Raw genomic sequence first — 23,216 nt, 5'->3', positions numbered from 1 at the left:
ATATGGACCTTTTCGAGACCAATTGCGCCCAAATCAAAACCTAAAACCTATTTATTTATCGTGAAAGTGCCAACACGCATAATTTAACCTGGAATAATTGAGGTTTTAGTTTAGAAAAACCTGCCTGGTTCGGTGGCGCGCATGCCATCGGGAGTAATCTTGGTGGTAGTTGGTGGCTTTGCTTTGAAGCAACCGCGCAACTCTTCTAACGGGTGAATCACGACTCTAGGAGGATTTACTCAGAAGCAAGCCCCATTGCCAGCAACCGAGCTTACTTCCAGGTAAAGGACTGCGCTTTAGTTCTTCGCATGAAAATCAGTGAAGTTTAACAGCACTTAACAGGGTTACCTACACTGCTTCCCCAAAACCAGGTCTTAGGTTTAATGTTAACAATCGAGCCCAATGGCCCACGCCAGCCTAGATGTGTGGGAGGGGGGCGACTCTGTGCGTGCCCACAGAGAGGGCTCTGAGTGCCACCTCTGGCACCCGTGCCATAGGTTCGCCACCACTGATATAGGGAAAGAAAGTCCTTCAGATATTAAAGCTCTTGAAGGACTTGAAAAGTAAGAACTGGAACTTTGGACTGGATGTGGAAATGAACAACCAGCAGGTTCAACACAGGTGTAAAACGTACTCCCCAGTTAACTGCAGGAAACCACTGGGACACCCCATACGGAGCATATCATGGCAGTCCAACCACACGATTACAGAAGCACGGGATCTTGGTCAGGCCAACTGACTATGGCCCCTTCCGCAAGGGCCAATAAACACAGGTGTACGACAGTAAAAAACCTAGGGGTTTTTTTGGGGGGGGGGGCTTCACACAAATCCCACCCCTAAATCGTGTCTGCTCTGTGTTATTTCCCCCAAACCGGGGTTTTTTAAGAATCACGTTATTCGCGAGACTTTTCAAAAATCCCAGGTGCGACTGCTTGGGAGTAAACGGCTGGGCAGGAGACTCTTTATTGGCCTCCCGTTTCCTTTTTTTTTAAATGTCACAGCTTACATCTGCATAGCTATACAGGTGCAGATGGTCATATTGTAAGGCACCAGCATGACTGTGGAGGTTCATTTGTGCATGCCTGCGTAGCTAAGCCCGTGTAGGAAGTAAAGCTCAGCCCGTGTAGGAGCAGCAGTGGCGTAGGAGGTTAAGAGCTCGTGTATCTAATCTGAAGGAACTGGGTTTGATTCCCAGCTCTGCCGCCTGAGCTGTGGAGGCTTATCTGGGGGATCCAGATTAGCCTGTGCACTCCCACACACGCCAGCTGGGTGACCTTGGGCTAGTCACAGCTTTCCGGAGCCCTCTCAGCCCCACCCACCTCACAGGGTGTTTGTTGTGAGGGGGGGAAGGGCAAGGAGATTGTCAGCCCCTTTGAGTCTCCTGCAGGAGAGAAAGGGAGGATATAAATCCAAACTCTTCTTCTTCTTCTTCTAAATAAGAAAAATAGACGCGTCTCCGTGCAGAGGTGTGACAGCAACACGGATTGTTCCCGTGGGCCCCAACCACTGCCTGCACGGATGCACGGGAATGCGAAAACAGGAAAACGGGTTCCATTATAATGACTGCAGCCCAGTAAGCATTTGCTGTGCAGAAGTAGCCTTTGTCATGGAGGGGAGCTGGTTGGTGGATAAGAGGAAGTTGAGAGAAGAAACTTTACAGCAGCACCTGGTTTTGCAAACTCTGTCTATATCAGTGATGGCGAACCTTTTCGAGACCGAGTGCCCAAATTGCAACCCAAAACCCACTAATTTATTGCAAAGTGCCAACACAGCAATTTAACCTGAATACTGAGGTTTTAGTTTAGAAAAAATGGTTGACTCCGAGGTGTGTGTTACTCGGGAGTAAGCTTGGTGGTAGTCGGTGGTTTTGCTTTGAAGCAACCGTCAACTCTTCCAATGGGTGGATCACGATCCTAGAGGAGGGTTTACTTAGAAGCAAGCTCCATTGCCAGCAACCGAGCGTACTCCCAGGTAAAGGATCACCCTTTAGTTCTTCGCATGAAAATCAGTGGGGCTTAACAGGGTTACCTACACTGCTTCCCCAAAACTAGGTCTTTGGTTTAATGCTAATAATCGAGCCCAGTGGTCCAGGCCAGCCTAGATGTGTGTGGCGGGAACGACTCTGTTTGCGCGTGCCCACAGAGAGGGCTCTGAGTGCCACCTCTGGCACCCGTGCCATAGGGTCGCCACCACTGGTCTATAAGGTACACAGAGATCCCACCAGTATCCTTCTTGGCAGCGAGAAAGCCCAAGCGTAGCCGCTTCTCTTACCTTGCTTTTGGGCGGAGGGCTGTTTGTGCTCTTGTCTGTGTGGATGCTGGTTGGCGAGACCGCTGCACCGAGGTTGCTTTGGGGGATGCCGGGCATCTTTCCTCCTGGGGATACCTGCATTGCGGCAAGCTGGGCAGCATACAACTGCTACGGAGAGAAAAAGGTGGAAGGAAAGGATGGAGAAGTCTATTAATGGATGCCACCAATGCTAGTTGGGAGAAGCTTCTCCCCCGGGGCTTAACATCATGGAAACATGGAAGCAGAGGCTATCTAAGAAAAATGTAGCCTGATGCAAAATCTGAGTGTTCCGCCCCCCCCGTCCCCCCCCCCGGTATGGGCGGCCGCCCTCCCCCACCACGACCAAACAACTTTTTTGCATCAGGTCTTGAAGTCAGTGTATGGACCCGGGAGTCAGTGTATTTTCCACACACCCCCCACATCAGACCAGGGACATTTGACCCCATATGTCCCCCTGGGTGGAAGGGATCTCAAGGGTCATCTAGCCAAACCTCCTGCTATGGTACCCCCAGTTTATATGTGTAAGAATTCATACAGGTTGTGGAAGAACCGATAAAAAGCCCCTCACGTATCCCTCCATGACTATTGTTTACAATTAAAAACCAGCAATAAATTTGTTCACAGGCAGCTCTCTAGTAATTTCACCACATTTGGTCTTAGGAATCGCGTGCAAATACTTCTTTGTTTTCTTCTTATGAGAGAATTATATTTCCAAAGCTCCCCTTTACTTCATAGAAATTCCTCACCCTTATTTTTAAGGTTATTCGGTGAAGTTTAATAATGATGACGATGACATGTCTTCAAGTTGCTAGTGACTTAAGGCAAACACTCAAGGGATTTTCGAAGTAAGGAAGAGCCGCGTTGCATAGTTCCCCTGCACTTCTTGGGGGGGTCTCCCGCCCAAGCACTAATTGTGGCCAACCCTGTTTAGCTTCCAAGCTCTGACAAGATTAGGCTACCCTGGCTTATACAGGCTGCTGCCGCCATTTAGGATCCCGCTTTATAAATCCTCACTGAAATAAGTCTTAGAAGTTAATTTCACATATCTTGGAGGAACAACCCCAGATGCTACTGAGCACAGTGGCGTATAGCACAAGGGGACAGGGTGTGTGTACGATGTTCCAGGGTATGGTGGGGCATGGCGGGGCAGGCGGGGCACAGGGGTGCATATGTTCCCCCTTGCTCCAGCCCTGACTGAGCATGCAATCCTAGGCGCCCATGGCACAGGGGGGCAAGCTGTAGTACTGCAGGCAAAGCTCTGCTAATGACCTGAGTCACTCCTGATGGAAGCCGGTTTCAGGTAGCCACCTGAAGGTTGACTCAGCTGTTCATCTTTCCAAAATTAATAATGAGTACCCATTGGTACAATGAGTGCCCTCCCTCTTCCCCCTTCCTCCCCTTCCCCCCAGGGTGGGTGGGCCATGACCAGATGATGAGTTCCTTCCCCTCCCCCTCCCCCCAGGGTGGGTGAGCCACGACCAGATGATGGCCGCCTCCCCCTCCCTCCCCTTCCTTGGCCTTTCTCAGACTCAGCCTTTCATCCTTCCAAAGTTGGTACAAGGAATACCCAGGTTTGCTGAGAATAAAGTATAGACAACTGGGGCAAACCACCCTGTAAACAGAGTCTGTGTAGTTAATATCGGGATGTGACGTCACCCGATGGGTCAGTAATGAACTGGTACTTGCACAGGGGACTACCTTTAGAAGAGTTTGAAGAGTTTGGATTTATATCCCCCCTTTCTCTCCTGTAGGAGACTCAAAGGGGCTTACAATCTCCTTGCCCTCCCACCCTCACAACAAACACCCTGTGAGGTAGGTGGGGCTGAGAGAGCTCCGAGAAGCTGTGACTAGCCCAAGGTTACCCAGCTGGCATGTGTGGGAGTGCACAGGCTAATCTGAATTCCCCAGATAAGCCTTTACAGCTCAGGCGGCAGAGCGGAGAATCAAACCCGGTTCCTCCAGATTAGATACACGAGCTCTTAACCTCCTACGCCACTGCTGCTCCTTTACCTATATACAATCTTAGGCCCCCAACAAGCATTTCTGATGGATAAAGATGTTTCCAGAGTCTCACACCCTGTGTTCACAACTTCCATTTTTGGGAGTGCATTACAAAAATGCACGCATGTATTTTTATTCATTCATTCCACCTTTCCCTCTGTACACACGGGCTCAAAGAGAGCTGTGAAAGCACCGGCGCACACTTCTACAACTGTAATATTTGAAGCGCGCCTTTGATGAAAGCGTTCAGAAGAAAAGCAAACAAATCACAGAGTGGACAGTAAGATCCCAAATTGGCCAAACATTGTTCAAAATGTATTGTCAGAGGCTTTCCATGGCTGGAATCGCAAGGGTGTTGGGGGTTTTCTGGGCTGTATGGCCGTGTTCCAGTAGCATCTTCTCCTGACGTTTCTGTCAGAACATGTGTAAACGTTGAGATGAGCAAAATCTAAATGACAGCTGGACCCTCCTTCTAGCAGGTACCGTGTGCAGATTAGCCCCGAGTGCACAGCTAGTACCGTGTGCAAACCTGATAAGGTGAGGGCACCTGATTGGTACCACTTTTGTATATAGTTAGCACAGACAGCAGTGTGATGTGTGCCTGCAAACACCTGTGGTCGGGCGAAACACTTTGCTAGTAGATAGCAATAAATAGAACTGCACTGGTGACTCTGTGTCTGTCCAGTCTTGTCTACATTGTGTCCTACGAGGTGGTCTACTCCGAGTAAATCCGCTGCTTCAACAGTTTCACTGGTATCTGTGGCTGGCATCTTCTCTATGCAGGCGAACCATCAGGAGAAAATGCTACTGGAACACATCCGTACAACCCAGAAAATATACAACACCCTATGGTTTAAAATGGTAGATGAGAACCTGATGTCTAAACATAAGAACATAAGAACATAAGAACTAGTCCATCTAGTCCAGCATTCTGCTACTCTCAGTGGCCCACCAGGTGCCTTTGGGAGCTCACTTGCAGGATGTGAAAGCAATGGCCTTCTGCTGCTGCTGCTCCTGAGCACCTGGTCTGCTAAGGCATTTGCAATCTGAGATCAAGGAGGATCAAGATTGGTAGCCATAGATCGACTTCTCCTCCATAAATCTGTCCAAGCCCTTTTTAAAGCTATCCAGATTAGTGGCCATCACCACCTCCTGTGGCAGCATATTCCAAACACCAATCACACGTTGCGTGAAGAAGTGTTTCCTTTTATTAGTCCTAATTCTTCCCCCCAGCATTTTCAATGAATGCCCCCTGGTTCTAGTATTGTGAGAAAGAGAGAAAAATGTCTCTCTGTCAACATTTTCTACCCCATGCATAATTTTATAGACTTCAATCATATCCCCCCTCAGCCGCCTCCTCTCCAAACTAAAGAGTCCCAAACGCTGCAGCCTCTCCTCATAAGGAAGGTGCTCCAATCCTTCAATCATCCTCGTTGCCCTTCTCTGCACTTTTTCTATCTCTCTAAAAGGTTGGGTGGAAGTTAACAGTGGCTACTTTCACTGAACAAAACCGCTTTCCATAGCAGACGCTCAAGCAAGATGCATCGCGACAGCACCTCACTGAACACGCTTAGCCACAGCTTCCCGGGGCAGGCATAGTCCAAGGTAACAGGGAGGCAATACAATGGCTGATAATAAATGCAAAGGGAAATGAGGGTACGTATTAGCAAGTTGCATTAGTCCGTTACGTCAAGGACAACAAGGTGAACCAAATTAAACCTCTCTTCTGGAGAAGCTTTCCATCGTAATGGGAACCAGGTCCGGGCGCGACTGGAAAGCAGAGCAAGGACGAACATGCGACAATAACGTGACCATCTCCACTACAATCAGGCATTGTTGTTACAGGGTGATCTTCTTTTAACATTGACTATTTACATTAACAGAGCAACTGAGGTTGGAGGGCGCCACATGATAGAATGCTAAATAAAGAACGCGAGTTTCGGAAGGACGAGACTCAAGCAGCGTTTCAAGGTGACCGGACGGGATGGGGGAGAAGCTCGTCAAGGGCACAGCGCAGTCCCGTCGACGGCAACGGTACAAAGGATATTGTGGACACTGGTGTCTGTGTACAACTCCCTTCCTGGCTGATTCGAAGAGCTCGAGGCTGTTATCCCTGGTGATGTCTTTCAACTCTGGAGCCCAGGAGCCAATGTGGTCTAGCAGTTAAGGGTGGAAGACTCTGATCTGGAGAATGTGGTTCGATTCCCTGCTCCTCCACATGACCCTTGGGCCAGCCACCATCCTCTCAGCACTCTTTGAGCCCACATGAAGGCAGGCAATGGCAAACCACCTCTGGCTCCCCTGCTTTGAAAACCTTACAGCAGGGGTCTTCAAACTATGGCCCTCCAGATGTTCATAGACTACAATTCCCATGAGTCCTACCACTTGGCCATGCTGGCGGGGGCTGATGGGAACTGTAGTCCATGAACATCTGGAGGGCCATAGTTTGAAGACCCCTGCCTTACAGGGTTGCTATAAATCATCTGTGACTTGATGGCACTTTCCACAACACCCTTGAAGCTCAGTTCCAACAGCATCTATTGAAGCCCATGTCCCTGGTGGCCACCAGATGTGATTATGGAGATGTGTCCCATGAAGCCAGCTTTCCCAAAAATTATGGCAGGGCACATGATTTTTGGTGACCCCCTTACTGCAAATGTAACATTCGTTCAATCAATTCCTGCATCCTCCTTAGGTCCTCTCCTTCCCCCTCCCAAACCCCTTCACTTCTAAGGTTCCTCCATCCCCAAATCTTCAAGAATTTCCCAATTCAGAGCTGGCCACTGAACACAAGCTCCAAACCTCCTGGAATTCCTCAAACTGGCATTGGCAACCCAACTGCAAAAAATGGTGGCATGAAAACAATATAATAGATATAACAATAATTTTATTCGTCAATTAATTTAAATTAATTTAGATTGTCTTTCCACCGATCTTAGGGACCAAGAGGTGGCAAACGATCAAAAACATTAAAAGCCAACTGATTAAAACAGTGAATCTTCAAGAGAAGGCCACAGAAGAACGATATACACGAAATTTCAGTAGGGGGTTGCGGGTTTTCCGGGTTGTATGGCCGTGTTCCAGTAGCATTTTCTCCTGATGTTTCTCCTGCAGGTGAAAATGCTACTGGAACACGGCCATACAACCCGGAAAACCTACAACACCCTAGTGATTCTGGCGGTTAAAGCCTTTGACGATACAACATTTCAGTTTCATAAGAACATAAGAACAAGCCAGCTGGATCAGACCAGAGTCCATCTAGTCCAGCTCTCTGCTACTCGCAGTGGCCCACCAGGTGCCTTTGGGAGCTCACGTGCAGGATGTGAAAGCAATGGCCTTCTGTGGCTGTTGCTCCTGAGCTCCTGGACTGTTAAGGCCTTTGCAGTCTCAGATCAAAGAGGATCCAGATTGGTAGCCATAAATCGACTTCTCCTCCATAAATCTGTCCAAGCCCCTTTTAAAGCTATCCAGGTTAGTGGCCATCACCACCTCCTGTGGCAGCATATTCCAAACTCCAATCACACGTTGCGTGAAGAAGTGTTTCCTTTTAATAGTCCTAATTCTTCCCCCCACCATTTTCAATGGATGCCCCCTGGTTCTAGTATTGTGAGAAAGAGAGAAAAATTTCTCTCTGTCCACATTTTCTACCCCATGCATAATTTTATAGACTTCAATCATATCCCCCCTCAGACGTCTCCTCTCCAAACTAAAGAGTCCCAAACGCTGCAGCCTCTCCTCATAAGGAAGGTGCTCCAGTCCCTCAATCATCCTCATTGCCCTTCTCTGCACTTTTTCTATCTCTTTAATATCCTTTTTGAGATGTGGCGACCAGTTTCATGTGCAGGAGCTTGTGAAATAACACAGGGGCATGAATTTGTCGGTGTCCTGATATGCGTGCATTTGGCACACAGTTTCACCAAGCACACAATGAAAAGCTCCTGTTCGTTTACCAAAAAAATGATATAATAATTGGAAATGATGTCAAATCTCTTGTTTTTACCCGCATGTCCGCAAATTTGGCAACTGCTTCAGAGGCCAAGAAACTGGATAGGACAGTTTTTTTCCTGGTCAGTTGGCAACTCCAACTTGCAAAGCCTTTGGCCCACTAGAAGGAAACAGTTCCATGAAATGACAGTCCTCGGATAAAATTGCCTGCATCTGATGCCTCCTTGTTTAGTCAATGACATCCTTCGTACAGACGCTGCCATCCCTTGTAACGCAGACTGAAATGTACAATATGCGGGATGGGGGGTTCAGCATATTAATATTTTTAGACAAGATTGAACTTTGACATTATTGAATCTGTCTGCTCAGATTTAATCATTCCGGGGGCAGGACAATGCCTGGCTTCGGACCAGGAAGGGACACTGGAACGATCGCCCGCTGTGCATCAAGATGCTCAACTGACAACAATTTGGAGATTGAAAAGTTGTGGCACCCTCCAGCAATCAAACAAAGGGCCGCGTCTACTCAAAAGGTCTACCACGAAGAGCGCCAAAATTTGGATTAACTTTATGCTCCAGGGAAGCTGCCAGCCGTCTCCGTGGCACAACGGTGAAGCGAAACACAATCTGTATTTCCCCTAAATGTACATCCTCCGAGTCTTTTGAGTCTTTCGTGGTGGGGAAGGCAGGACTTTTGGTACCTAAATAAAGCAAATCTGGAGCCAATTTAATTTGCATCGATGGTTTCATTTAAAAATGGGGGTTAGAATCATGTTTCTTTTTTTAAACAAATATTTTTATTAATTTTCTTAATAAGATAACATACACAACAGGAAGTATGAGGCAGGAAAAAAAGAAAGAAAAGAATGAAGTCAAAACAGCAAAAGATAATGCAGCTGCCCAAAAACTGTGTGAATATTGGCTCTAACAAACTGGATCTTAAGATGACAAAACTAACGTTATCAGAAAGAACGTTGCACAGTTTCAACATTCACTACGTTCTGTCCGTTGTCTCTAAAGCATCATTACTAGACAATTTCTAGGTTGAATCATTTTTCTGACACTACAAGGCCAATCTACTAAAATAAAATCACAGTGGGTGATTCCGCACATGAGTAAAATAGGTTCGACCCAGTTCCCTGAGAAGCGTACTGACCTAGGTCAAAGCCATTGTTGTTCCCCACTGCAACCAGCTTGATCCCAGCTCGGAGGGCGGAATCATCCTGTGCCTCTTCGCCGCTCCGTTCCGATTGGCTACTGTTCTATGGCCATGTTCCGTCTATCCCCACACACGTTATAAAAAAAACTGCCACAGGAATGGAGGGACAAAAGTGGTGTTTTTTGATTGGCCAGCTGTACGCATGCCCGAAACACTCAGCTGTGATTGGCTGAATGGAGGACTCCTGGCACCAGAGATTCCGCACTTTACTGGAATCGAGCTGAGTTCGAGCGTGGTTCCCTGAAAAAGTAGTAGTTCCCAACTGGAGTTGGAAATTTGACCATTACACGGGGCGAAGCTGGTATAAAACCACGTCAATCCCAGTGGTTGTGCGGAGCACTTAGGTTGAACGCAGCTCGAACGTAGGTCGATAACGCAAGTGCGAAATCGACCAGTGTCATCATCTAACCAGGTATTCCTGGCCATTTCCATGATCACGACAGTTCTTGTAAGATCTGATTTGCACATTAAATTGAGTGGTATGGTTAAATAGACAAACATGCATATCTGGAGTGGGAGGGAACATGGCATGGTATATAGCCCGATCTTGTCAGAACTGGGAATATAAGCAGGGGTCAGTACTTGGATGGGAGACCACCAAGGAAGACTCATGAGCTACGATCCAGATAGAGATTCCATGCTTGGTTGCTGTGATTAAGGCACCAGGCAAAGTGGTATGTAAACACTCAGTGCTCTCTAGCAAAAGGGCAGATGTTTTGTATCTTTTCCCAAGTGGTGTAGGAGGAGTGACAGAGAATGTCAGAATCTCGGGTGGTGGGGGTTGAGAAACATCTTGCTATGTCTGAGATACCCTGGAGAGCCCATATCAGGCCATACTGAGCTTCATGGACTAACTATCTGTCTCGGCCTCAGGCAACATCATATACAGTTTAAGGTACAGTCACATCACAGCTGAATCATGCTTGGAAGGCTACAGAGCAAGGGGCTTGGGCAAATAAAAAGCAGAGGTGGTTTGCCATTGTCTTCCTCTGCAGAGTCTTCCTTGGCGGTCTCCCATCCAAGTACTGACCCTACTTAGCTTCCAACTGATGGCAACCCCAGCAAGGGGCTTTTAAGGCAAGCCAGAAAAAGAGATGATTTGCCATTGTCTTCTTCTGCAGAGCCTATTGAAATTCCTCAACAATGGAATGGAATAATGACATAGCCAGTTGTTTTCCTCAGAGAAGCAAAACATTACTACATAGAAGAAGAAGACGAAGAAGAAGAAGAAGGAGGAGGAGGAGGAGGAGGAGGAGTAGAAGGAGGAGGAGGAGGAGGAGGAGGAAAGAAGGAGGAGGAGGAGGAGGAAGTGGAGGAAGAGGAGGAGAAGGAGGAGGAGGAGGAGAAGAAAGAGGAGGAGGAGGAGGAATATGCTGCCACAGGAGGTGGTGATGGCCACTCACCTGGATAGCTTTAAAAGGGGCTTGGATAGATTTATGGAGGAGAAGTCGATTTATGGCTACCAATCTTGATCCTCTTTGATCTGAGATTGCAAATGCCTTAACAGTCCAGGTGCTCGGGAGCAACAGCAGCAGCAGAAGGCCATTGCTTTCACATCCTGCATGTGAGCTCCCAATGGCACCTGGTGGGCCACTGTGAGTAGCAGAAACGTGCTGGACTAGATGGACTCTGGTCTGATCCAGCTGGCTTGTTCTTATGTTCTTATAGGAGGAGAAGAAGGAGGAGGAGGAGGAGGAGGAGGAGGAGGAGGAGGAGGAGGAGAAGGAGTTTGGATTTATATCCTGTTTTTCTCTTGGAACTTTCTCAGCTTCACCTACCTCACAAGATGTCTATTGTGGGTAGAGGAAGGGAAGGAGTGTGAAAGCTGTTTTAAGACTCCTCCTAGTTGAGAAAGCAGGGGTATAAATCCAAACTCTTCTTTTTCTAAAACTACTCCCCGGTCCTAAACACTGTGGAAAGTGTTCTATGTATATTATGAGTGCAGGTGACCTCTGTTTTGTTTTCTTTTAAAACGTGGGAGTCAATACCATACTGATGATCTTTAATTGACAAACTGCCAAGAAATCTGAATCAATATTTTATCTATCAATATATTCTACTGCATCACCATTGACTATTCTCCTTTAGGATGTCAGATTGGCGCCCCCCTCTTAAGACTCAACCCTTCAACCCACAATTCAGTACTTGTTATCTTTCATTCTTTCAGTACTTAAAAATCTTTCATTCTTCTTAGTCTTTCCTTATTTTCGACATTTATCTTCTGGCCAACTGATGCTTGAGTGACCCAGTGAAATGAACTTAGGTCCTTGGTGGCGAACCTTTGGCACTCCAGATGTTATGGACTACAATTCCCATCAGCCCCTGCCAGCATGGCCAATTGGCCATGCTGGCAGGGGTTGATGGGAATTGTAGTCCATAACACTTGGAGTGCCAAAGGTTCGCCACCATGGACCTAGGTCCTTTTCTTTCAACGGATGCTTCTCTAGCCTTTTCGTGACATTTGGAAAAAAAGGGTAGGTTTCCCACTTTGCCCAGCTCTCCCAGATCCTGACTGGATACATCGTGGCTGGCAGCTGATTGGCTGTGATCTACACAGACGTCATGATCCTGGAAGACACTCCATCAGACGGTCATGGTCCAGAGAGTATGGTTAAGTACAGCTCCATGTACTGATGGGTGTTTAATCCCTCACTCCCCAATTTAATTTCAGAGGGGAGGGGGTGCAGGGGTGTTAAGAACATTCTGGATTAAACAAAACTTTTAGACAACTAGGGCTGCCACCTTCATTTTGAGAAAAACCTGGAACTTTTGGAAACCTGGAAAATTCTTCTTCTGTTTCTCTCTTCCACCAGCAGGTGAGGACTTTATTGTTCTATTTGGCATTCCCGCAGTGATCCTTCCTTGCTTAATTGTCAGTTTTATATTTTTGTATGCGTATTTTAGCTTGATATTAACCATTTTAATGATGTGTTTTTGTTTCGTTTGGATGGGTTTTAGGATGTATTTTTTTAATACTACAAGCAGTGGTGGGATCCAAAAATTTTAGTAACAGGTTCCCATGGTGGCGGGATTCAAACTGTGGCGTAGCGCCAATGGGGCTGGGCGGGGCACGACGGGGGCGTGGCCGGGCATTCCGGGGGCGGGGCTGTGGCAAGGACGCAGCCACTGTGCCGGTCCTTGGGCAGGAAACGAATGCACGCAGGCGCAGGCTGCCATGCACGCCGGTGACTTCCTGCTAGACTGCTTCCAGTTCTGTGCGCTACTGCTGAGAGGAGGGGCGTAACTAAGGCAAAAATCATGTGGCAAAATCCCCAATTAGTAACCCCCTCTCGGCACACACAAATAATTAGCAACCTACTCTCGGGAACCTGTGAGAACCTGCTGGATCCCACCTCTGATTACAAGGTAAAGGTGGTCCCCTAAGCCATTGGTTGTTGTCACATCACGATGTTTACTAGGCAGAGTTCGTTTGCCTTCCCCATCATCTCGACTTTCTCTTTCAAGTTACAGATGTTTTTAATTCTGTTAGCAGCTTTGGTGGCCCCGGCAAGGGCAGAAAAGTGGGGTATAAATGTTGTAAAGTAAATAATAAACAAAACAAGCTATTGGGATGTGTGAACCCAACCCTTAGTTGAAAAGCTTGTTACTTTAATGTGCATCTCCAAATTACGCACCCAGGATTCTAGAACCGTAATTAGAACGCTGATCTTGTGTTCTTAAGCAACCACCTCCAGTCCTGCGCCAACACCTTAAGCTGCCTATAATCCTCACCTGCATATTAAACAGCTATATTCAGCTAAACTCACTAAAAAAAAATGTGTAACCAGCTCTTTGCTGGATGGCACCGCAGTACATCAGAAGTTCAGCCATGGGGTTACGCTGCCTTTGAAATCTTTCCCCCGGGGCATTGTTATTATATGTTAACAATGCTCATTACAGCTTTGAGGCCACACGAAAAGAAATGAATTCCTGTTCTATTAATAAAGGAAACGAGAACGTGGCATAATAGCTATTTTTAAATTTATCGGAGGAAAAATAAGATTAGCTATTTTAGCATTAAGCAGAGATATGTGTTTCATGCCCCAGCCGTATTATTAAAATCACTTTCAGAACCGATGGGATTCATATTTGTAGTCGGGGGACAAAGAAATAAAATTAAATGAAAACGGTAAAGAGCAGTAGAAACCAAGTCAATTGATGGGCTAAAATTCATCCTGGGCGCAAAGAGCAAGGAGCTGCTGTATGAACACAGGGAGAGTAGAGCACCAATATTCACATTTTGTGTCCTTCACAGAGGCGTCATTAAAATGCACAGTCGACTGGGTCTTCTTCTGATTTACTGGTATGCCTTGCACAACTCTGATTTGTTTACATAATTGTGCACAGACATGGTGCAAATCAGATTTTCCCTCCTTTGAGCGGAATAATATACACCCAACGCAGACTTGATAGAATTTTGTCTCAAAAAACGTTGGGCAGATGGCAGTGCCAGAATGCTCACCTTCCAAAATAAACGAAGATATTATTTTTTAAAATTAATTTGATTTGGTATACCGCCCTATCCCCAAAGGGCTCTGGGCGGTGTACAACATAAGACGTCATACATAAAATCATCATAAAACACAATTATCACTGGGGGAGCGAATAAATAGTTAGTCAATAAATAAGCCTATAAGTAATATCCAAGCTCCGTGTCTATAAAATTAATCCCATTAAAACAGCGGCTATTTCATAACATTGGTATCCCATGAAAAACCCTTACTTAAACCCTCCCCAAAAAAGGAGGAGGGGGGAATGGTGGTTCCCAATGATGTTAAGGGACCCATATGGAGCAGGGGGGGGCACACTCAGCAACTGGTCTCTCCAAAGGCCCGGTGGAGGAGGGGGAATCTGCATTATGTTCCCATTCCAAGAAAAAACCTATTCTAGCCTGAGGAGATGTTGAAATTTTGACTGTAGAGGAGACAAAAAAGAGTACAGGAGGAAAGAGACATGGGGCATGTAAGGGAAACTAATATGGTCCTATGACCATATTAGTTGGAAGAGACCCCAAGGGCCATCAAGTCCAACCCTCTGCAATGCAGGAACACACAATCAAATCACTCCTGTCAGATGGCCATCCAGCCTTTGTTTAAAAAGGTCCAAAGAAGGAGACTCCACCACTCTCCGAGGCAGTGAATTCCACCGTCGAACAGCCCTTACTGTCAGGGAGTTCTTCCTAATGTTTAGGTGGAATCTCTTTCCCTTCACCTTGAACCCACTACTCCTGGTCCTAGTCTCTGGAGCAGCAGAAAACAAGCTTGCTCCCTAACCAATATGACATCTCTTAATATATCTAAACATGGCTATCATGTCTTAACCTTCTCTTCACCAAACTAGACATACCCAGCTCATACCCAGCTCAAATCCTTCCTTCCTTCCTTCCTTCCTTCCTTCCTTCCTTCCTTCCTTCCTTCCTTCCTTCCTTCCTTCCTTCCTTCCTTCCTTCCTTCCTTCCTTCCTTCCTTCCTTCCTTCCTCCCTCCCTCCCTCCCTCCCTCCCTCCCTCCCTCCCTCCCATCCATCCATCCATGGTAATTTTGTGGACAGAATTAGGGTTTAATGTGGTATGAGAAAGAAATATGGAGCCCCTGTCCCTCTGCTCTCAATGTAAGAAGAAGAGTTGGTTTTTACACCCCACTTTCCTCTTCCATAAGGAGTCTTAAAAGGGACTTACAATCATCCCCTCCCCACCCACAACAGACACCTTGTGAGGTAGGTGGGGCTGAGAGAGTTCTGGGAGAACTGTGAGTCCTCTAAGGTCAACCATGTGGAGGAAAACAAATCCAGATAACAGTCCGCTGGTCCTAACCTCTGCTCCACACTGCAAGTTCTCCTTGGATTTTGTCCACCTGAAGAACTTCTCACGGGGCACTTCCTACCATCAGTTTAGGAAATTTGTTGTGCAGCTTCTGTGATAATGCAGCGCTGCGAAGTTAGCAAACCAGATTGTCTCTCCCTTTGTGCGTTAAGAATAGCTAACTGGAAGGCTGCCCAAATAAGTCACATATTTGTACATAACAATATTCACGCTATGTGACAGTAATTGAAATGGAGTGAAAAGGCTTGAAAGCCATCCAAAGAAGAAATCTGATAGGGTCATCCGGGTAAACACTGTTGGCTTGATACGTTCCATATGAATGTGTTGTCCAACGTCAGCAACGAAAATTGCACCGAGCGAACAAACAAATCCGCCGTCGGTTTATCTGTTGTTTTTAAACTGGGGGTTTGAAATTGCAAGGCAGTCGCGCCTTCTTGCTTTTCCCTGGGGAAAAGGCTAAAAAAGGGAAGCCCCGTGTAATTACGAATCATTTTTTTGCAGGAGGGAGAGAAGTGAAGAGCAAATTGCCATTTCATCTACTGCAAGAAGCTGAAGGGAAACCCAATGAAACCAGTGTTCAAAAGAGATAAAAATCCAGAGAGGACCTTTCTTTTAAAGCGTCTCTGAGGCCCCTTCCGCACATGCAGAATAAGGCACTTTCGATGCACTTTGCAGCTGTATTTTACTGTGCGGAAGAGCAAAATCCACTTGCAAACAATTGTGAAAGTGGGTTGAAAGTGCGTTATTCTGCATGTGCGGAAGGGGCCTAATAAGAGTCACTGTGTCAGCAAAGATGCTTTTCATTTGAAGAAATGGAGAAGGAACCCTGCAATACACAGCCCCCCCCCCCTGCCCCCCAACAACTCCACGTATTGCCTAACCCAGAGCTGGTAACCACACCTAGACATTTCTTCCATAAATCAGAAGTACTGTAGTGTCTCTTTTCATTAAGCACTTAATGAAGAAGAAGAAAAAGAAGAAGAGTTTGGATTTATATCCCCCCTTTCTCTCCTGCAGGAGACTCAAAGGGGCTCACAATCTCCTTGCCCTTCCCCCCTCACAACAAACACCCTGTGAGGTAGGTGGGGCTGAGAGAGCTCCGAGAAGCTGTGACTAGCCCAAGGTCACCCAGCTGGTGTGTGTGGGAGTGCACAGGCTAATCTGAATTCCCCAGATAAGCCTCCACAGCTCAGGCGGCAGAGCGGGGAATCAAACCCGGTTCCTCCAGATTAGATACATGAGCTTTTAACCTCCTACGCCACTGCTGCTCCTCTTATAAGAATATAAGAGGATCAGACCAGTGGTCCATCAAGTCCCAAATCCTGTTTCACACAGTGGGCAACGCACTGCCCCTAAGAATCCCCTGTTTGCTGGCAACCCTGTGCTGCCATGAGGAATGTATGAACACCAGAGCACAAGACGAGCCCTGCTGGAGCAGATGAGTGGTCCATCTATTCCAGCATCCCGTCCTGCATAATGGCCAGTCATGCATGATGCTGGCAGGGGATAATGGGAACTGTAGTCCATAACATCTGGAGGGCCGTGAGTTTGACACCTATGCTCTACTCCCACTGATGTACATACTGTATGAGCTTTTTCCATCCAAATTCATTCTTTTCTGTGTGTCTGACCCCCACTACCTTGTATCTATCTGGAAGTACTCCCAGGCAACCCACGAGGAATATGTGTCAAATACGTCCATGTCCACCGGAACTGAAAGACGGTAACTTAAAAATAATAATAATAAGGTCTGCACTCCTGTGCCCAATGCTACACACTAAAGAATAAGCGTCAATCACTGTCACTAGCATTTGAGTCTTGATGTAGGCTGCTTGACTGACAGTACACAGAGCCAGTGGTGAAATACATCTGGGGGAGCTCCGCCCCCCTTTGATTGAACCAAGGAAGAAGCAATCAATCTATTCAGTCTTTGACCGGTATAAAAAAGAATAAAACAATAAATAAGCTTTTAAATATCCAGAAGAAGAAAAAGAAGAGGAGGAGGAGTAGTTTGGATTTATATGCCACCTTCCTCTCCTGTAAGGAGACTCAAGGTGGCTTACAAGATCCTTCCCCTTCCTCTTCCCACAACAGACACTTTGTGAGGTAGGGTTGAGAACTGTGACTAGCCTAAGGTCACCCAGCCAAAGGTCACCCAGCAGGAATGTAGGAGTGCAGAAACATATCTGGTTCACCAGATAAGTCTCAGCCACTCTGGTGGAGGAGTGGGGAATCAAACCTGGTTCTCCAGATTAGAATCCATCTGTTCTTAAACACTACACCACACAATCATTCCATCTCAAGGGGACATGCTCGTATTGATTGGGCAGCGCAAAACAACAATCAACCACAGTTAAAAGATCTAAGTTCTTAAAACCTTCGGCCAACGTTATCTTGTGGCAATATGAAGAAATTTTGCCACTTGGTATGTTACCTTGGGGACTTTACCCTCCAACAAGAAATTAACTAGAAGTTCGTTTGGGCAATTAAGAGGACAAGAACGGCCGAAACATTGAAACAGCAAGGGTAATATTAGGCTTTTCCTAACATCTGTTTAAAACTGGCCGTGCATTAATGTATGAATAATTGCCTCTATCCCATTCTTAGTACATCAAGGAAGAAGCAAAACTCAAATGGAGAACTTGAAGTTGAACGAGCTGGGATGGGACACTCGAAATCATGTCTCCTCGGAGCTCCGGTACTCCATATCTCTCCTCTACTTTCATTTGCTAAACGTCTACATGGGTACCAAGAAGCATCAGAACCCAAATACAACCTTACTGGAAATTCTTAAAGCACTGTGAAAAGAGTTGAATTTTGTGTACATTAAAATACAAGGCCCACTGGATCAGAGGTCACACTCTCAAGGTTCTACGAAATACACACATTTGTCAGCCGAAATACTTTGCTACATATTGACATTATGGAGTCAAACAGTGTAATTTTTTTTAAAAAACAGAGGGAGGAAATGTTTTGCGTCTCCTTAGTTATTAACAACATCAAGGTGGATGAAGCTTATCCCCGAATCAAATTAAACTGAAATTACTGTCCATATTTATGAGAGTTTTTTGGTTGCTAACAATGACAGTAATTAAGAAAGACCCTAATCCCCAAGTTAAAAAATTGATAATTTGCAAGTTTTCAGATAACAGAAGGGGAGAAAAAACAGATTTTTAAAAAACAATGTGATTAGACCAAATTCTTCATTTCATATCCTTCTTGCATCGAAAAAGGGGCTCTAAATAGAGATCATTTACCAAAAATACACAAACCGCACAATCTGCCTTCCTCCCAAGTTTCTGACGGAGTGTGTATCTGCTACTGGGTAGATGGAAATGTTCCAGAAGATAAAATTTTAAAACTCATTTACAGTTACTTGCCATCAGTTCTTTGGTTGATGAGAAAGGAATGTGTTAAGGATGATAGCCAAACTGGGGCATTTGCTGGTGTGATTTCAGCCAAACAAAGTACACCAGTCAGGTGGAAGGTCAAAGAGGTCTTTATCTGAATAAAGGGAGCTCCAATAAGAGAAAGAGAGGGGCTCACTTCATCTCTGGGGGTCAGACATTTTATGAAATATTTTATATTGAATAAATTTGTACAGTTTTATATAATATTGGTACACGGGCAGAACATTTTGACAGAACTTTCTATCCACCCCACATTAAGACTTTCCCCAGCTTACTTTCTGAGTTTCCCTCTTATCTGGGTTTAGTGGGTTGCTCGGCCATATCTCCATGTTAGGCCTTGAAACTTTTAAGAAAGAGTCATAGGTCGATTCCGCACTTGGGTTATCAACCTAAGTTCGAGCTGCGTTCGACCTAAGTGCTCCGCACAACCACTGGAATTGACGTGGTTTTGTACCAGCTTTGCCCCGTGTAACGGTCAAATTTCCAACTCCAGTTGGGAACTACTACTTTTTCAGGGAACCACGCTCGAACTCAGCTCGATTCCAGTAAAGTGCAGAATCTCTGGTGCCAGGAGTCCCCCATCCAGTAAAGTGCAGAATCTCTGGTGCCAGGAGTCCCCCATTCAGCTAATCACAGCTGAGTGTTTCGGGCATGCGTACAGCTGGCCAATCAAAAAACGCCACCTTCGTCCCTCCATTCCTGTGGCAGTTTTTTAAAATAACGTGTGTGGGGATAGACGGAACATGGCCGTAGAACAGCAGCCAATCGGAACAGAGCGGCGAAGAGGCACAGGATGATTCCGAACCTCTGAGCTGGGATCAAGCTGGTTGCAGTGGGGAACAACAATGGCTTCGACCTAGGTCAGTACCCTTCTCAGGGAACTGGGTTGAACCTATTTTACTCATGTGCGGAATCGCCCATAGTATTCTTCTGAAATGCCAGGCCGTAGGCCACAACATCACACTGTATCATCCCTTTAACATGACAGGACCTAATTTCGCAGCTATTTTTGCAATTGCTTGCCTAGGCATTTAAGCTACCTATAACTAATTCACTTCCACCTATACCAGTGATGGCAAACCTTTTTGAGACAAAGTGCCCAAATTGCAACCCAAACCCTACTTATTTGTCACAAAGTGCCAACCTGACAATTTAATCTGAATGCTGAGGTTTTAGTTTAGAAAAAGGGCTCCGAGTGCCACCTCTGGCACCCGTGCTATAGGTTCGCTATCACTGACCTATACTCTATCTCAGAAAAAGATGTTAGTATGGTCAGTCAAGGTGCGCAGTTGAGAAAACTGTTAGCTGCCGCATTAGGATATAGTCCTAAACGAATATGAGAATTATCATTCAATTTCACAAGCTGCCTAGGTCAAAACCATTATTTTGTTGTACGATGTTGTATAATTAAACTGAATGCTACAATGTATTTCTACTTTCGAGCATTTGGGGGGAGCAGGGCTAGGTAGGCAGCACTCGGACTCAAGCGGAGCATTCCACAACAAAGAAGGCCCGGTATGTTTTCTTCTGTGGCACAGGAATATACAACCCTGCCAACATTTTTTCTGAGACAAACTATAGATCCATTTAAAAAGGAGACTCTTTGGTTCTTGTACATCAGGGATGTTAAAGAACACCAAGGAATGGACAACTACTAATCCAAAGGCGTCGAAATATTATTAGGATTATCAATCTGGTAACAAACTGTAGTGGGTTATTCATCGACTTTTCATCCAAATTTTGAAACAAAATAGGGTCTTCACCAATCACTGAAATAGATGACATCAGGAGAAATCCTAAGCCGGCTCGGAGGTAAGTCACACGTTACTAGGACCGCTGCCCTCTTTTACGAAAGGAACTGGGGTCTTATTGTTTTCAAGTTGAGTATCCTGTCAGCCATGCCACATAGGGGCTTTCCGCACTGACAGAGTTGTACTGGTTTCTATCTAGGTTCACCTCAGTGTATCCGCACTGCAACTGAGCTTAATGTTGTTTTGTCTCAGCCCCCCCCCCCTCAGAACTGCGACATCCCTGTTGCAGTTATGAACTGCACCTTTCTGCTGGAACAAGGTCGATACCGCTTCGAAGCTTCGAAGTGCGGACGCATCGAAACGACACCTCATTCATTCAACCAATCAGGAGTTGCTTTTGTGGCATGCGCAGAATGGGAGAGTCGTGGCAGACATGTAACTGTAAACTGTAAAACTACCCAAAACTAGTAAAAAAAAGAACGCGGCTCCCTTTCCCATGGTAATAAAGCACAAGCTCCAATCCACGATGCGAGGCCAGCTAAACAGGTACTCAAGATGGATCCCGCCTTGACTCTGGGGCCTCCGGTTCCAGGGGGCCAAGTAAGTTGCTGTGTGGACAGCCTGGAATCACCCCCCACTGAAGGGAACCGAGTCGACCTTAGCTCCCTTCTGTAGTGCGGAAAGCCCCATAGCCTACCCTTCATAGCTTGTTTCTACATGCATGGGAACTTTCTCAGTTGCCTGACAATTTAAATATGCTCAGGTAGTTTCCAATTGGATCTGGTGCGTTAAATATGTGATCGAGGGAACAATCTTTTGCTTAGCTGAGAGTCTCTGAATCTTCTAGGAAACCTTGAATGTGGGCACAAGGTACTTTGTTTTTAAGGTGCTGTGGGACTCGTTCATCTATATATCTGTTTTTAAAGATGGAATGTAGATTTAAAAAGCCCACATAACGGGGCCACGTGCAGAGAAGGGAGATTTGTTCTATAAACCCGGGACAATTCCTGGGTTTGCAGGAAACCGGAAAACCAAAACAAACAGGAAGAGGAATTAAAATCCCATCAAAACCGCGAACGATGACTGAGAGCTCAAGGAATCTTGTGAGATCACGGATGGCGTTCTGGGGTTGCCTAGCAACCCTCGACAACCCTCAACTCAGAAGTACTGAGGAAGGCATTTTGAGAAAGGCCCCCAAAGGGTGAGGAACCTGAAGAAGGTGGCAGGGGGTGGAAAATAGGAGAGACAGCAGCAGAATGTCTGAATACATTGAAGGCCAGATGACGTTTCCCCTGCGAATCTCACAGGTCCCTGATTTTCAATACTAATGGGTATAGGAAATTGCCTTTTATGAGGTCAAGCCACTGGTCTAACCTTAGTAACAGATCTTCTGACAGGCACCTGCTGTCCAGATCCCCGGGCAAAGAAAGATCTTACGCAACACCTGCTACCAGACATCCCGTAACAGGAGACGACAAAGGCTGATTTTGGCACCCTCTGCACATGCAACGGGTGCTCTTTACACTAAATCACAGCTCCTCCCCTAGGTTGTCATCCACCAAAGAAATGAAAATTGATTCATTATGATTTTTTACTGATTAAATCTGCCAATATTTGCATATGCATAGAACAATTTCACTGAAGAAAAATGCTATTCCCCTTCCATTGCTATGAAAACGTTCTCTCCTGCCTGTGTGAAAGGGAAAAAACTTTTTCTAACATGATGCCTTCCACCCACAACTTCCATAATCTTTTTACATTAAAATAACGTTTTTATTTTAAAAAGGTTGCCCAGTTAATTTGAATGATCAAATGGTCTCCCATTTACAAACCTCTACTTATTACTATTTTCTGCAGCTAATCCCGTGCTCCGCATTACCAATATAAAATGCCCACTGTTTAATATGTTGTGTTAATTGGTGCCAAGAATTTGTTTTTTGAAAGGTGGGAGCTTCTTCTCAAGCAAAACAACACGAGAAGTTTCAAAGGCAACTCAAAATAGGCTTAATATTAGAATTATTCCTCTGGTTTTATTCATTGGGCAAAAACACTGGAATTACCATACATAGGCTGAAATTTGCATCTCGCAAACAGATGTTGAATTTGAAGAAGAAGAAGAGTTTGGATTTATATCCCCCCTTTCTCTCCTGTAGGAGACTCAAAGGGGCTTACAATCTCCTTGCCCTTCCCCCCTCACAACAAACACCCTGTGAGGTAGGTGGGGCTGAGAGAGCTCCGAGAAGCTGCGACTTGCCCAAGGTCACCCAGCTGGCGTGTGTGGGAGTGCCCAGGCTAATCTGAATTCCCCAGATAAGCCTCCACAGCTCAGGCGGCAGAGCGGGGAATCAAACCCGGTTCCTCCAGATTAGATACACGAGCTCTTAACCTCCTACGCCATTTGCTGCCCCATGTCATGTTGGATGGATCTTAGCTCTCGACAGCAGGTGCTGCTCAGCAGCTCAGATGTCTCCTCAGCTCAGAGAGCCAGCATGGCGTAGTGGTTAAGAGCAGGTGCACTCTAATCTGGAGGAACCGGGTTTGATTCCCCGCTCTGCCACTTGAGCTGTGGAGGCTGATCTGGTGAACTTCGATTAGCTTGTGGGCTCCAACACATGCCAGCTGGGTGACCTTGGGTTCGTCACAGCTCTTCGGAGCTCTCTCAGCCCCACCCACCTCACAGGGTGTTTGTTGTACGTACTCTTTGGGCTGAAAAAGCGCCCAAGATTGGTGCTTGCTGAGCAAACGTCCTGGGACAACCTTCAGCAAACGGAGGCTCCAGGGT

General features: G+C 46.1%; 1 protein-coding gene across 4 annotated transcripts in view; it reads right to left on the bottom strand.

The window, feature by feature from the left end:
- SOX5 (SRY-box transcription factor 5) overlaps positions 1-23,216 on the bottom strand; it is a 633,967-nt gene that overhangs the window by 122,670 nt on the left and 488,081 nt on the right. For 3 of the 4 annotated variants that reach the window (XM_048499520.1, XM_048499517.1, XM_048499518.1), the window contains exon 9: positions 2,272-2,418. In XM_048499520.1, the coding sequence (XP_048355477.1) occupies positions 2,272-2,418 (147 nt within the window). The remainder of the gene's footprint in view (positions 1-2,271; positions 2,419-23,216) is intronic. The other variant, XM_048499519.1, reaches the window with a different exon arrangement.

The sequence above is a fragment of the Sphaerodactylus townsendi genome, linkage group LG06 (genome assembly GCF_021028975.2).
Source record: "Sphaerodactylus townsendi isolate TG3544 linkage group LG06, MPM_Stown_v2.3, whole genome shotgun sequence".
Classification (NCBI taxonomy): Eukaryota; Metazoa; Chordata; class Lepidosauria; order Squamata; family Sphaerodactylidae; genus Sphaerodactylus; species Sphaerodactylus townsendi.
This window is presented reverse-complemented; position numbering and strand designations above follow the sequence as displayed.